The 13,401-nt window shown below is 58.6% G+C and overlaps 1 protein-coding gene across 4 annotated transcripts in view; it reads left to right on the top strand.

The window, feature by feature from the left end:
* Positions 1 to 13,401, top strand: part of KIFC3 (kinesin family member C3) — a 30,330-nt gene extending 16,929 nt beyond the window's left edge. For 3 of the 4 annotated variants that reach the window (XM_070770654.1, XM_070770652.1, XM_070770653.1), the window contains 16 exons: positions 1,218 to 1,283; positions 1,753 to 1,896; positions 2,038 to 2,277; positions 2,799 to 2,972; positions 3,454 to 3,601; positions 3,687 to 3,817; positions 4,983 to 5,094; positions 6,398 to 6,579; positions 7,567 to 7,671; positions 9,536 to 9,666; positions 10,178 to 10,301; positions 10,529 to 10,658; positions 10,748 to 10,977; positions 11,385 to 11,519; positions 11,916 to 12,024; positions 12,736 to 13,401. In XM_070770654.1, coding sequence (XP_070626755.1) covers positions 1,218 to 1,283; positions 1,753 to 1,896; positions 2,038 to 2,277; positions 2,799 to 2,972; positions 3,454 to 3,601; positions 3,687 to 3,817; positions 4,983 to 5,094; positions 6,398 to 6,579; positions 7,567 to 7,671; positions 9,536 to 9,666; positions 10,178 to 10,301; positions 10,529 to 10,658; positions 10,748 to 10,977; positions 11,385 to 11,519; positions 11,916 to 12,024; positions 12,736 to 12,761 — 2,187 coding nt within the window. In that variant the 3' untranslated portion in view covers positions 12,762 to 13,401. Of the gene's footprint in view, positions 1 to 1,217; positions 1,284 to 1,752; positions 1,897 to 2,037; positions 2,278 to 2,798; positions 2,973 to 3,453; positions 3,602 to 3,686; positions 3,818 to 4,982; positions 5,095 to 6,397; positions 6,580 to 7,566; positions 7,672 to 9,535; positions 9,667 to 10,177; positions 10,302 to 10,528; positions 10,659 to 10,747; positions 10,978 to 11,384; positions 11,520 to 11,915; positions 12,025 to 12,510; positions 12,540 to 12,735 lie in introns of all 4 variants that reach the window. The other variant, XM_070770651.1, reaches the window with a different exon arrangement.

Here is a 13,401-nt window from a genome sequence, read left to right as displayed (position 1 = left end):
CTCAGAGAAGCAGAGACCAACTTGTGGTTCAGCTGCCTTCTCCAGCCCCAGGAGATGGTTGGTTCTGAGCTTGTGCTCAACCGATTGTTGATGACATCTCAGCCATACGTAGTGGGGAGATTTAATATGCACAACCTGAAAATCCCAATGTCTGGCCTCGCTTGAAAGGTCAGAAGTTTGGCAACACTGGGCCTGTGTCCCCACCTCACTCCCACCTTCTTCAGCTGGATCATGGGCGTCTGCTCCTGCTCTGCCTTTCACCTGCTTTTCTGGCTGGTGGACCCTGTAGGCGGTAGGCTTTGTCTCCTGGTGTGTAGTAATAGCCAGCCCAAGGCTTTGTGGCCTGCTTGTGTAAACTGCATCTCCTTATCTCCGTGGAGGAAGCCTGACTCTCTCACGGTACCTTTCCCAAGGTTCCCTGTGGTCATCACAGAATGTTCTGCAGGGAAATCCCTACACGTGCTCTGATGAATGCTGGTGCCAAAGTCCTCATCTGCATTTTGGGTTATTTCCGAGGGGAGAGTTCCTGGAGGCGGGCTGATGTGGAACCAGGGTCTAGGCCTGTGGGGAGAACAGGCAGCCTCCCTGGAACCCTGCTCTCTGGGGGCTGGTTTCTCCTCCTTGGGCTCTGGCTGAACCAGGTCACCCTCGCCTCCTGATGGAGTGCACATCCCACAGCTCTCCGGCAAGGCAGACTGGAAGCCAGGGTGGACGCAGATCCTAAAGGTGTGCTGGTCACTGGCAGGCTGGTGTCTCCACAGACAGACTCCCCAAGAACCACTCAGAGTGGAAAATTCTAGGGGCTGGACAAGGACCAATCCACATTTTGTAGTACCTGGAGTTTATACAATTTGGAGGCCTTTTAAGAAAAAAAAAGATATAAAGTTACAAATACAAAAGTAGCTACAGGCCTGGGCAGGGGTCTGGGCAAGGCAGGTGTCCTGAGGGTCAGCCCCTTGAGGCCCCTGTCAAGCTGCCCCTGGAGTGGGCCCAGGGGTCACTTCTCTGCATTCGCTCCCTGGACTCCTGAGAGCCCAGGCTGGCCAGTCCTGTGATGGGAGAGCGTGCTGAGAGCTGTCAGGACCAGGTCAGGTGCATTGCACCTGGAGTTCAGGTGTGGTCTGATGTATGAACACAGGGAGGGCTGGGGCCATGGGGTTGGGCGAGAGGCCTGGAAGTGAAGAACCAGGCTTACCACCCCGGCTTTGTGCTGGCAGGTGGAACATCTGAAGGAGAAGCTTATAAGCCAGGCCCAGGAAGTGAGCCGCCTTCGATCTGAGCTGGTGAGCCCAACAACGCCATCCTAACGGGGCTGAGGGATGGGGAGAAGCTTCCAGGGTACTTATCACCACGAGGTTGCGTGACCCATAATGGGAGGGAGGTTAATACTTGTTTGCTGAGGTAAAGCAGGAGTGTGATCTCTGTGTATATAAATATGACTTTCCTTGTTACTTTCACACTCGGGAAAATAGAATGAGAGGGCTGGGGTGTAGCCAGGAGCCGTTCCTATCTCACCACCCTCCTCCATCTCTTCTCTCCTCTGCCCTCGTCTTTGTCTTTATCTTCTCTGGAGCCCCTTCTCTCTTCTCTCCGTCCATCACCGGCCTTTCTTTCTCTTTACTCCTTCTCTCTTCCTCCCCATCTTGGCCCTCTGCCCACTGCACCCTGTACTGTCTCTGCCTCCCCGCTGCCCCGTCCTTCCCCCCACCTGCCCTGGCCACATGCCCCCACCTCGACTCTGGCTCTCTGCAGGGAGGCACCGACTTGGAGAAGCACCGGGACCTGCTGATGGTGGAGAATGAGCGACTGAGGCAGGAGATGCGGCGCTGCGAGGCGGAGCTGCAGGAGCTAAGGGCCAAGCCGGCAGCCCCCTGCACGGGCTGCGAGCACAGCCAGGTGGGCCCAGGACCAGTGTGGTCGGGGGACAGGAGGCTTGATTCCCAGCAGTCACCCCAGCTCCTCACGCTGACTCTTGCCTGCTGGTCTCACACCTGACCCATCCCCACCTCCCATGCCTCTGTGGCTGTCTGTCTGCAGGAGAGCGCCCAGCTCCGCGACAGGCTGTCCCAGCTACAGCTGGAGGTGGCGGAGAACAAAGGCCTGCTGTCAGAGCTGAACCTGGAGGTGCAGCAGAAGACCGACCGGCTGGCTGAGGTGGAGCTGCGGCTCAAGGACTGCCTGGCTGAGAAGGCGCAGGAGGAGGAGAGGCTCAGCCGGCGCCTGCGAGACAGCCACGAGACCATCGCCAGCCTGCGCGCCCAGTCACCGCCCATCAAGGTGAGCCGGGGCTGGGTGGCTGCCTGCTGTATGCACCGGGGCTGTGCCTCGGCACTGGTCTCTGGAGCCCAGGACGGGCCAGACGTAGAACAGGCTTGTCTTGGTGAATAAGTAGGTGCAAGGGGTTGAAGGAATCCTTCCAGGTCTGCACTCAGCCTGGCCCCTTCCCCTTCCTGCTGTCCAGGGTCAGGCCATGTAGGCGTCCAGCAACTGAGGCTTGGGGTGCCTGCTATGAGCCAGGCGTGGATGTGATGCTTCACTATGTTCTGCTCTCGTCTTTGCCCTCCTTGTCTGTTCTGTGCCCAGTCTTGGGCCACAGCCAGGCTCCTCTTGGGTTCGTGAAAATGAGAAGATTCCAGGAGGCCCCTGCAGCATTCTGGAAAGCCAAGACCTCAGGGCTCCTCTAGTTTTTTTCTGCGGGATGTTAGTGGGATGCTCCTGAGGGTCCCCTCAGGGTCCCAGGGTGAGGGCAAGGCACCCACACACCTCTGTGTGCCTGCCCCTCCGCCCCTTCCTCGCAGTATGTCATCAAGACAGTGGAGGTAGAGTCGTCCAAGACCAAGCAGGCCCTCAGCGAGTCGCAGGCCCGGAACCAGCACCTGCAGGAGCAGGTGGCCATGCAGAGGCAGGTGCTGAAGGAGATGGAGCAGCAGCTGCAGAGCTCGCACCAGCTGACCGCACAGCTCCGGGCGCAGGTGCGTGGGTCATCGCGTGGCTGTCGGGGCGGCATGACGCTGGGGTCGCACTCTGGCACAGTGCAGAGGCTGAGCACTTGGGGTCCCACAGACCCATGTTCCAGTCCCCCTCTCCCTGCTGGCCGTCGTGACCAAGGGCAAGTTTCTGTTCATCTGTAAAATGGTCTGATCGCAGAACCCAGCTCCCGGTGAGGCTTGACCTCATTGCAAGATTGACTCAGGGCCTGGCACACAACGCTCTTGGAAGGGTACCCTGGTCCGTATCATAACTGATGAGAGATCCTCTCCCCTGCTTCCCAGGGCCTATGGGACCTTGGATGGTGCTGGGCTGATGCTGGGAAGTAGCTGCACGGAGCTGGCAGCCCTTTTGGGGAGAGAGACGGCCATCCTATCCCTCCCTCGTGCATGTGTGTGTGTGGGGGGGGTGGGGCATCTCACCTTCCCGTGGGGCATTGCACTGAGCTCCTGACCCTGGCTTCAGATCGCCATGTACGAGTCGGAGCTGGAGAGGGCCCACGGGCAGATGCTGGAAGAGATGCAGTCCCTGGAGGAGGACAAGAACCGGGCCATTGAGGAGGCCTTCGCCAGAGCCCAGGTGGAGATGAAGGCGGTACACGAGAACCTGGCAGGTAAGCCGACCGGCTGAGCGCTAGCCTGCTCCCCACACCACGGCCCTTCACCCCATCTGCCTCTCACCCCTTTGTGTCTCCATAGGCGTCCGGACCAACCTGCTGACGCTGCAGCCAGCGCTGCGGACCCTGACCAATGACTACAATGGGCTCAAGCGTCAGGTGCGCGGCTTCCCGCTGCTGCTGCAGGAGGCCCTCAAGAGTGTCAAGGCCGAGGTGAGTGCAGGCCCTGGGTGGCGGGGCTGGGAGAGGCTCTGGAGCCCCTGGGTGGACACAGCATCCCCTACCACGCCCTTCTCAAACTCAGACAAACCCGCAGACGGCAGCTCCCTTCCCTACCACACACACAGCTGTCCTCAGACCATTGGAAAAACAGTCTGATCAGGGTAGGTATTTGGATATTTGTCTTGTTATGAGTCTGTAAAGCAAACACGTCACATATATCTTTATATTCCATATGGGCTACACATATCTTTATATCTCAAACATGCTACACATATCTTTACATCTGTTAGGTTTAATTTAATTTTTTCAAGCTGTACTTGTGCAGTATGAGAATAACCAATGTCTCTAAAGTGCCTCCTACATGCCGAGCCTTTTATAGCCATCAGCTCCTTGAGTCTGTGTGACAGCTCCGCAGGATAGACATATATTTGGGGACTCGAAAATAGTTCTTCTCCTTTAATAAAAAAAATCATGTCAATAATACATGGACATGTTGCAACTACAGACTTCACAGATGGGCGTCGGATGAAAAGGAAAGGCCTCTCTCTGCCACCCAGCCCGCTCCTCAAAAGAAACCTCTCCCAGCATGTCCCCTAAAGGGTATCCTGAGCATGTTGAAAACTATTGACATGTATGTGCATGTACACGCACTTCCCTTTCTCCCAACAAAGGGGAACAGGTGTGAGTGTAGCCTGCATCTTGTTTCTTTTCCCTATGAATGGAACTTGAAATCTTTATCACCAGCTCCTATGAATTCCCATTTTACAGATGAGGAAATTGAGGCTCGAAGACATTGAGCCAGTTGCTTCTGGTCTCCCAGCTCTTCAGAATAGAGCTGAGATTTGGGTCCAACTGAATCCTGTAGTCAAGGGCTGGTGCTGTGGAGTGAGGGCTGAGTCCCAGCTCTTTGCTCATCAGCAGGGCAACGTTGAGGTTGGCTTAGCTTCTTTGGGGCTCAGTTTCTTGCTCTGTAAAATGGGTCTGGTCACAGTACCTACCCAGAGGGGTTATTGGGAAAATCTGACGTGTGACAGCTCAGCTTAGGTGCCCAGTCCAGGGCAGGCAGTGATGAGCAGGCTGTCAGTGGAGGGGCAGCGGCCGGGCATGTGAGGTGGGTGGAACTGGCCCCCTGATGGCACTGCCCTTCCCCCACCAGATTGGCCAGGCCATCGAGGAGGTCAATAGCAACAACCAGGAACTGCTGCGCAAGTACCGCCGGGAGCTGCAGCTGCGTAAAAAGTGCCACAATGAGCTCGTGCGGCTGAAAGGTGACTGCCGTGTGGGTTAGGGGGTGCCCAGCAGAGGGGGCCCTGACCTGCCTCGGGGGTGCTCCTGCCCTTCCCTTTGGCCCCCAGTGCCAGTCCTTGGAGCTGTGCCCTGTCATTTTGAGGGACTGTTGTGATGCCCTCTTTGTAAATAAGGGTACAGAGGCACAGGAATGTCACAGGGAATTTGCTCAAAACTTCATGGCGAGTAAACAAACTTTGCACCTTGGATCCATCCAACTCTGAAGCCTTTCCTCGTGCCCATGGCAGCCTGCCAGGTGTTGGAGGAGCAGGGCATTGAAGTACTGGGTGGTGGGTGGCTAGAATGTCACTTATTCTGATGTAGGGCTTGGTCAAGCTTGAGAGAGCACCCGTTCACTGCCCAGCGGTCCAGAGAGCACCTGCCCTGTGCCACATGCTGTTCCAGACACTGAGGATATGTCTCTGGACCCCACAGAACCTGCCCTTGCCCTCATGGTGCTCCCTTCAGTTTCAGTGGAGGGGAGCAGACAGTGATCATTAATCACCCTGAGAACCCCATCAGTGCCCCTTTACCTGGGCTGGGGAGGGGTTCTCAGAGCTCCTAAATATCTGACAGTTGAGGGTGTCGAGGGGGCTTCTTGTAGGAGGTGGAACCAGGGTTGAGACCTGGACTGTGAGCTGCAGTGGACAGGTGGAGGGAGGTGGGGCCATGCTAGATGTGATGGGGAGTTTTCTCTTCATTCTCTTCATTCAAGCCTCTGGGATCCCCTCTAAGGGCTTGAAGCAAGGCGGGTGGCGTGATTGAATCTGTGCCCCAGTCAACCCCGGGGCTGCTCTGTTGCCTGTGCCCATCTTCTGCCTGGTCCCGTCAGCCCATCTGATTCCCAGACTCTGTCCTGGCATTCACAGTGCCCTTCTAGAATGAGAACAAGCTCCTAGGCTTAGTGGGATCCAAGCCCCTCATTGTGTGTGTGAGGAAACTGAAGTCCAGATGTGTAATGAGTTGTCCATTTTGGTATCCCACTCAAACTGGGTGCAAGGTGCAAAGTCTCAACTCTGAAAACTGGCCTTTCCTCTATGTCCCCAAGGTGAGGCTGCCACCCTCAGTTGCTTTGCTTAGCAAAAAATGTATTGATACATGAATTCATAGTATAGTGTGAATGACTAAGAACAGCTTTGTGGGCCACCTTGCCCTTGGGGGCCTTACTAAGAAGGTAGGCTCTCTTGAGCCACTGGCCTGCTCCAGACACCAGTGGACACCAGTGTGGAGGCAATCTGGTCTTGACCTGGCCTGTACCCATCTCTCCTGCCCCATCAAATCTAGGAAACATCCGGGTGATTGCCCGTGTCCGGCCAGTCACCAAAGAGGACGGGGAAGGACCTGAGGCGACCAATGCTGTGACCTTTGATCCCGACGACGACTCCATCATTCACTTGCTGCACAAAGGAAAGCCTGTCTCCTTCGAGCTGGACAAGGTCTTCTCCTCACAGGCCTCACAGCAGGACGTGAGTGTGGCCCCTGCCGAGAGAGGGACAGAGAGACACACCTCACATGAAGGGGGAGAGATGGGTGAGGGCTGGACGAAAATAAACGTAAGGGAGGGGAGACAGGATGGAGAAGCCTAGGGCTACAAGGTCCCTCTCTTTACCTCTGGAGGAGAGAAGAGGGTGGGAAGGCAAAAAGGGCTTCGGAAGGGCAGATGCATGTATAAGCTAGAGCAACCCCCCCGTGGCTCCGCCCATCTCAGCCACACCCACTCTTGGGCCCATCCTACTCGGGTGATCCCTCCTATCCTTATAGCCACACCCACCCTCATAGCCCCTCCCACCCAACCGTCCCCGCCCATAATCAACCACACCCACTCTCAGCCCCTCCCACTCACATGGCCCCGCCCACCCACTGGATCCTGGCTTGTGTGGAGGCAGGCCTCTCCAGCCAGGAGCACCACCTTTAACAGCCCCACGGGCCTTTCTAGGGATTCCATGCTGCTCGCGCAGACCCCAGGGAGGAGCCTGCAGCCTGTGTGAGCCAGGTGTTTTCAGCATCTGCTCTTCCCTCACATTGCAAGGGCCAACCTGAGAGGCCTGTTTTGCTTGTGCCCAGGCTAGGCTTTATCTTTGCCCCCGTCCTTTGTTGCTGGCTGGCAGGCAAGCCAGTGGAGGTGCCAGGCACATGCTGCCTCTCCCTTGAGAGGGGGAAAAGCTGGGGGAGGGCTCCTGAGCTCCTGGCCCAGGTTGCCCCTTCCTCAGGTGCCAGTGGGCAGTAATTACTACCCTGACTTCCTTTCAGTCTTTCGGCAATGAGGTTGCCCACTGATGCCTAGTGTAAATGACTCATTAGTCACAAATTCCTCCACAGTGAGCTGGTTGCCCATGATAACATGTGCCATATTGTAGCTGAAGAAGGGGAGTGGTCAGGAGGAGGTGGCTGGGGTTGGGGGCAGCCAGCAGCCTTGGCAGCTCCACATCCTCCATCCTACGTCTTCTCTGCAGGTGTTCCAGGAGGTGCAGGCCCTCATCACCTCCTGCATTGATGGCTTCAATGTCTGCATCTTCGCCTACGGCCAGACGGGTGCTGGCAAGACATACACAATGGAGGTGGGTACCCACTGGGTGGAGCAGGGGTTCAGAGTGAAGACTGCCCCCTTGCTGCTATTGATGGGGGTGCCCCTCATTGGTCTTGAGGTTCTGTGTGGGGCGTGTTTTGCCTCACTTGGGCTTCACAGCCTTAGAGCTGAGCCCATAATTATTTGTGTTAACCCTAAGGCACCAGGCCTGAAGTGGGGGTGCCCTGCCTAAGCACACCTGCGTGGTCCTAGTAGGTACGGGGGAGGGGAAGGTGTGCTGACAACAGCCTCTGGCCCCAGAGGTGTCTTGGCCTGGGCTAAGAGTCCAGGGCAGATTGCTGTGACGTATCTCAGGATTGCCCTCATTTCAACCACACACATGTATTGGGCTCCTGTTGTATGGCTGCTCATGCTGGGCTCTGGGCGTGTCGGGATGAATGAGGGGGGACCTCGACCCTCAAGGAGATCCTTGGGCAGCGGGAGAGACTGGCCAATGGAGGCTGTTGTGGGGTGCCCAGCTCTTACCTGCAGCTTGCAGGGCCTTATCTCCACGCGTGTGCCACCCCTCCCCCCCCCCACGCCCCATGCCTCCATGGACTGTGGCCTGGAATAGGGGTGTTGAGAGGAGGAAGAATTTTGACTGTAGACAAAAATGGAAAGCTGGTCACAGGGCATGTCTTTGGTTTGTTAGCATTTCCCTGGCTCTTGAGGGTTGCTACGGGATTCTCCAGGTAGAGGAGGAGGGCAGGTGACCTGGTGTCCCAACAAGGGCTGGGAGAGGGCCCTGCTGGCCCAGGCTGTTGGACACCCTTTGGGAAGGCTCCCGTGGTGGGCCTTTCTTCCCCAATCTGGACCTTCTTTTCCCTCAAGAAGGGATTGATTAGACTGTTTAGTGAGAGGCAGGCCAAAAGAAGATGGGAAGGGGGAGGGGGTGGTTGAGGGGAGTGTGTGCAACACCCTTAGGCTCCCAGCTCTGTCTGGGGCGCCCAGAGTTGAGGTGACACCAGGGGCACCCATCCTCCAACTCATCCAGGCTGAGGCTCCACGTGCATCAGGCACCCTGCCTGGGGCTCAGCCGTGACCAGAGCGCCTGCCCCGCGGAGCTGGCCCACCCATGGGGAGATGGCAGTGCCCACGGCAAGTCACCATGTGTCCTCCAGGTGCTAGAGAGGAAAATTCATCCAGGAACAAGGAACTAACAGTGAGGTGGGGGGGGATCTGGTGTTTGGAGGGAAAGGAAGCTTCCCTGAGGAGGTGACATTGGTGCAGACACCGAAGCCAGTCAGAGAGGAATGTGGGGCAGAGGGGACAGCGGGGCAGAGGCCACGGGGCTGGAGGGTGTGGGGAGGACACTGAGGCCCCAGTGGCAGAAGTGGAAGTGGGGGTGGAAGGTGCCATCCAAAGGGAGGCCCAGGTGAGGACTCCAGACTGTTTCTAGAAAGGCTAGCCAGCCCGTCCGGCCCCAGTTCACTTGCCAGCTCTCCCGTAGAACCTGGCTCACGGCCCACCTGACACTGAGCCCCAACTCTGGGCAGCAGCAGGGAAGTCACACATTCCCAGTGGCTCCTCCCAGGGGGCCCAGCAGGGCCAGGTGTCCATCAGCAGGCCCTGTGTGCAGGGCCCAGGCCAAGTTCCACCTGGTGCTCTGCTTTAAGTCTCAGGCCCAATCTTGGCAGGGTGGGGCCATTTTAAAGGTGAGAAAACTGAGGCCCAAGGAGGTGAAGCGGCTTGTAGCTGGTGGAGGGTGTTTAGGGGGCAGGCTGGCATGTGACAGCTTAAGTTGGGGAGGCCGGCCTGGGAGGGGTAGCCAGAGGAGGTGGGGAGCATCTGCACAGGTCAGCCTTTGTGGGGAAAGGGGAGAGGCCTGGCTCACTGGGGCCTTGATTTTACCCCAGGGGACCCCTGAGAACCCAGGCATCAACCAGCGGGCCCTGCGGCTGCTCTTTTCTGAGGTGCAGGAGAAAGCGTCCGACTGGGAATACACCATCACCGTCAGTGCCGCAGAGATCTACAATGAGGTCCTCAGGTGAGGGGCCCTCAGGTGAAGGGCCCTCAGATGGGGGCCTCAGGTGGGAGTTGAATGTTGTGACTAGGCCCAGAGAATCCACCGGTTCCAGGCACTAGCAGGCAGGACGGGGGAGGCCCACTGAGCCCACCTGGGACACCCAGACCAAGGCCCTCCTTTCCTCTGGAAGTGCCCTCACCCTACCTGCAGGCTGCACTGGGTGGTGAAAAGTGAGAGTGGGGTCTTGGGGAACCCTGCCTCCAGGGGTTCAGTGCAGCATGGGGACTGGAGTTACCACCACCCCAGGACTTTTGGGGAACATTCCTGCCTCTGCCCTTCAGCAAACTGAGTGCCCGAGAGGAGCTGGGGCTGGGGAGGGAGAAGGGCTGAGCCCCTTGGTGTCCAGGAAGGCATCCTGAAGTGTGATGGTTGGGAGAACATTCCAGGCTGGTTGGGGGGGTGCGGGGGGGCGGTGCAAGTGTAAGCAGAAGGCAGACTGGGAGGAGGGCGTGACCGTCCTTCCTGCCCTCAGGGACCTGCTGGGACAGGAGCCCCAGGAGAAACTGGAAATCCGGCTGTGTCCAGATGGCAGCGGGCAGCTATACGTGCCGGGGCTGACCGAGTTCCAGGTGCAGAGCGTGGAGGACATCAACAAGGTGAGGAGCTGGGCGGGCCAACGCTGGGAGGCTTCCGCCCACAGCGGATTGGCTCCGCCCGGAGGGATAGGGCTCAGATGCAGGCTCTTTTGGGTCTGCAGGCCTCTGGGAGCCTGTTTCCTCCCGCGGAGGAGGTAGCGGGTGACGCCCCCTGATAGGGATGCCCCAGGACTGGGGATTTCGAAGACCCCACTCTAAAGCCGGTGCGTCGGCCTTCCCATCTCCAGGTGTTCGAGTTCGGCCACACCAACCGCACCACGGAGTTCACCAACCTGAACGAGCACAGCTCGCGCTCGCACGCCCTGCTCATCGTGACGGTGCGCGGCGTGGACTGCAGCACCGGCCTCCGCACCACAGGTGAGCCAGGACCCCCAGCGCCCTGCCTGAGCACCCCCCACCTCTGCCTCTCCCGGGGCGGCCCTGACCTGCCCGCGCCCTCCCCACAGGGAAGCTGAACCTGGTGGACCTGGCCGGCTCGGAGCGCGTGGGCAAGTCGGGGGCGGAGGGCAGCCGCCTGCGGGAGGCGCAGCACATCAACAAGTCGCTGTCTGCCCTGGGCGATGTCATTGCCGCCTTGCGCTCCCGTCAGGGCCACGTGCCCTTCCGCAACTCCAAGCTCACCTACCTGCTGCAGGACTCGCTCAGCGGGGACAGCAAGACCCTCATGGTGGTGCAGGTGAGGGCCTCAGGTGGGCCAGACAGTGTGGCCATCAGTGTGTACAGACTTGGCCAGTTCCAAGAACAGGGGTTCCCACCCCCTTCCTTCCCCTGCAGCCCAGGTAGCCCGCAGGCTGTGCAGAGAAAAGCCTCTTGTCTTCAGCAGCTTCAGAGTCAGTGACATGTGCCCCCCACCCCATAGCCTTCCCAACAGACCTGGCCACAGTCACTCTTTGCTTGCAGCTTCCTCCACTTCAGCCACCTTGGTGAAGTTGCCCCCCCACCCCACCCCAGCTCCCCTCCTTCTCGTCTTCTCCAGGGAGCCTTCTAGAATCCCCTGGTTGTGAGCTCCCTCTGATGCCCCTTCCAGTTCCGTGAGGACAGCTGGCCAGCCAGGTGGAGAGTGAGCTCTCGTGTGTCCCCTAGGTGTCCCCTGTGGAGAAGAACACCAGTGAGACGCTCTACTCCCTCAAGTTTGCTGAGAGGGTGCGCTCTGTGGAGCTGGGCCCTGGGTCCCGCAGGACAGAGCTCGGGTCATGGTCCAGCCAGGAGCACCTAGAGGTACAGGAACCCCCGCCGGCGCTGGGTCAAAGACTTCCGGTCATGGGCAGGAGGGAGGGTGTGGCGGGGAGGACAGCCTGGAGTGGGGAAGAGGGGAACATACCAGAGCGGGTGGAGCCAGAACTTGAACCCAAACCCAGTAGTCTCTTCAGTCCAGGCGTTTTTGTTGACCTCAGAGGTACCTAGGGGTCATCAGCTGGTTGGACGTGGGGCAGGGAGGTGCAGGCTGGCACACAGATGCTCAGTAGTGTTTACTTCTTTATTAATTCCGTCTTCCCATAGTTATTGTATCATTGTCATGTCCATTTTGCAGATGAGAAAACAGTTTGGGGTGGCTGGGGAGGGGAAACACATGGGTGGCAGGGGACCCACCCACCTGCCCTTCTCTGCCCACAGTGGGAGTCAGCTTGCCAGACACCACAGCCCTCAGCGCGAGCCCATTCGGCCCCCGGCTCTGGGACCACTAGCCGCCCAGGCTCCATCAGAAGGAAGCTGCAGCCCTCAGGTGAGTCTTCAGGGAGTGAGCCAGGGTGGGGAGCCTCCCCCATAGGCTGATCACAGCCACTGGGCTGCCCTTATTGGAGTGGGCTTTAAATTTATAAAACTTCTGCAGACCACTTTCACAACCTTCCTTGGCCCTGGGAAGTAGTCAGGGCAGACAGTGCTGGGTCCATTTTATTGATGGGAAACTGAAGGCCCCTTGGAGATGGAGTGTCAGGAGGGGAGGCCAGCCCTCTGGACTCCTAGCTAGGCCGCTGATGTGAGGCCCAGGACGCAATTCTCTGAGGCTGGGTTCATGAAAGACATGGCCTCCCAACTAGGCCGTGGATGGGTGATTAGAATCCGGGGCTCCAGTCCCCAGCTTGACCCACTCACAGAAGGGCCTGGCAAATGTTTTGAGTCTAAAGGGGGTATGGGCAGCAGGGTCCTGGGGGGTGGGTCCCAGCCCAAGGGAAGCCTACCAGTGAGACACCTGTTGCTTTGATTTCAGCCTGACGGCTGGGGCTGCAGAGTCTCCAGGTGAGTGTGGGGGCCAGCAGCCCAGGGCTGCCCGCCCACCCGCCTGCCTGGCCGCCTCGGGTTGCAGGGCTGTGCCGGGAAGCTGGCTGGGTCTGGGGCTCGCTGCCTGCTGTCTGTGTGCTTCTGCGCGGCTGCCTCCTGCTCTAGGACAGAGGCTGACAGTCCCGGTGCTGACAAAACCTATCCCCTCCCATAGGGAAGTCCAGGCCATTGCCTGTGTGATGGACATGCCCACCCTGCCGGACCAGGGACCAGCGACTGGGTCTCCATGCGTGGCTGGCCCACCCCTGCTGCAGCATCTGGAGCCTGTGAAGCAGAGGCCAGAGTGGAGGCGCCTCTTTGACCCCATCTCCCCTTAGAGATGAGAAACATGTTCAGAAGGAAACCATGTCTCTTGGCTGTGGCTCTGGGTGCAGGTGGCACGGGCTGGAAGGGCAGGCCCAGGCCATCAGTGTGGGCCCTTGCGGGGAGGGCAAGTGTGTCGTGTGGGAGGGTGGGCCCTCGCCTGGGCTGGCCCAACCCTCCCCAGCCCGCAGGGCCTCTCCAGAAGGCACAGGAACTGTGGGAGCTGGGCGGTTGGTGGGCAGCCCTGTCCTGCTCTTCTCCGGGAGTAGAGCATCTCGCCAGGCGTGTATACAGTGTTCCTAGATGTACACAGGAGGCCCGCTCCCGCGGCGGGTCGGGCTTTATTTATGGCTGGCAGGAGGTCAGTGGGTGGGGATCTTGCTGCTCCCCTCTTCTGCCTGGCACCAGGCTGTCTCCCTGCTCACTAGCCTCTTGACATTTTCCTCCCTCTGAAATCCTATTTAAGAACTTTTGGAAGCTTAGCCATTTTTACTTATTAAATAACCTTTTTACACAA

The sequence above is a fragment of the Bos indicus genome, chromosome 18 (assembly GCF_029378745.1).
Source record: "Bos indicus isolate NIAB-ARS_2022 breed Sahiwal x Tharparkar chromosome 18, NIAB-ARS_B.indTharparkar_mat_pri_1.0, whole genome shotgun sequence".
Classification (NCBI taxonomy): domain Eukaryota; kingdom Metazoa; phylum Chordata; class Mammalia; order Artiodactyla; family Bovidae; genus Bos; species Bos indicus.
Note: the sequence above shows the minus strand (reverse complement) of the source record. Positions and strands in the feature narration are given on the sequence as shown.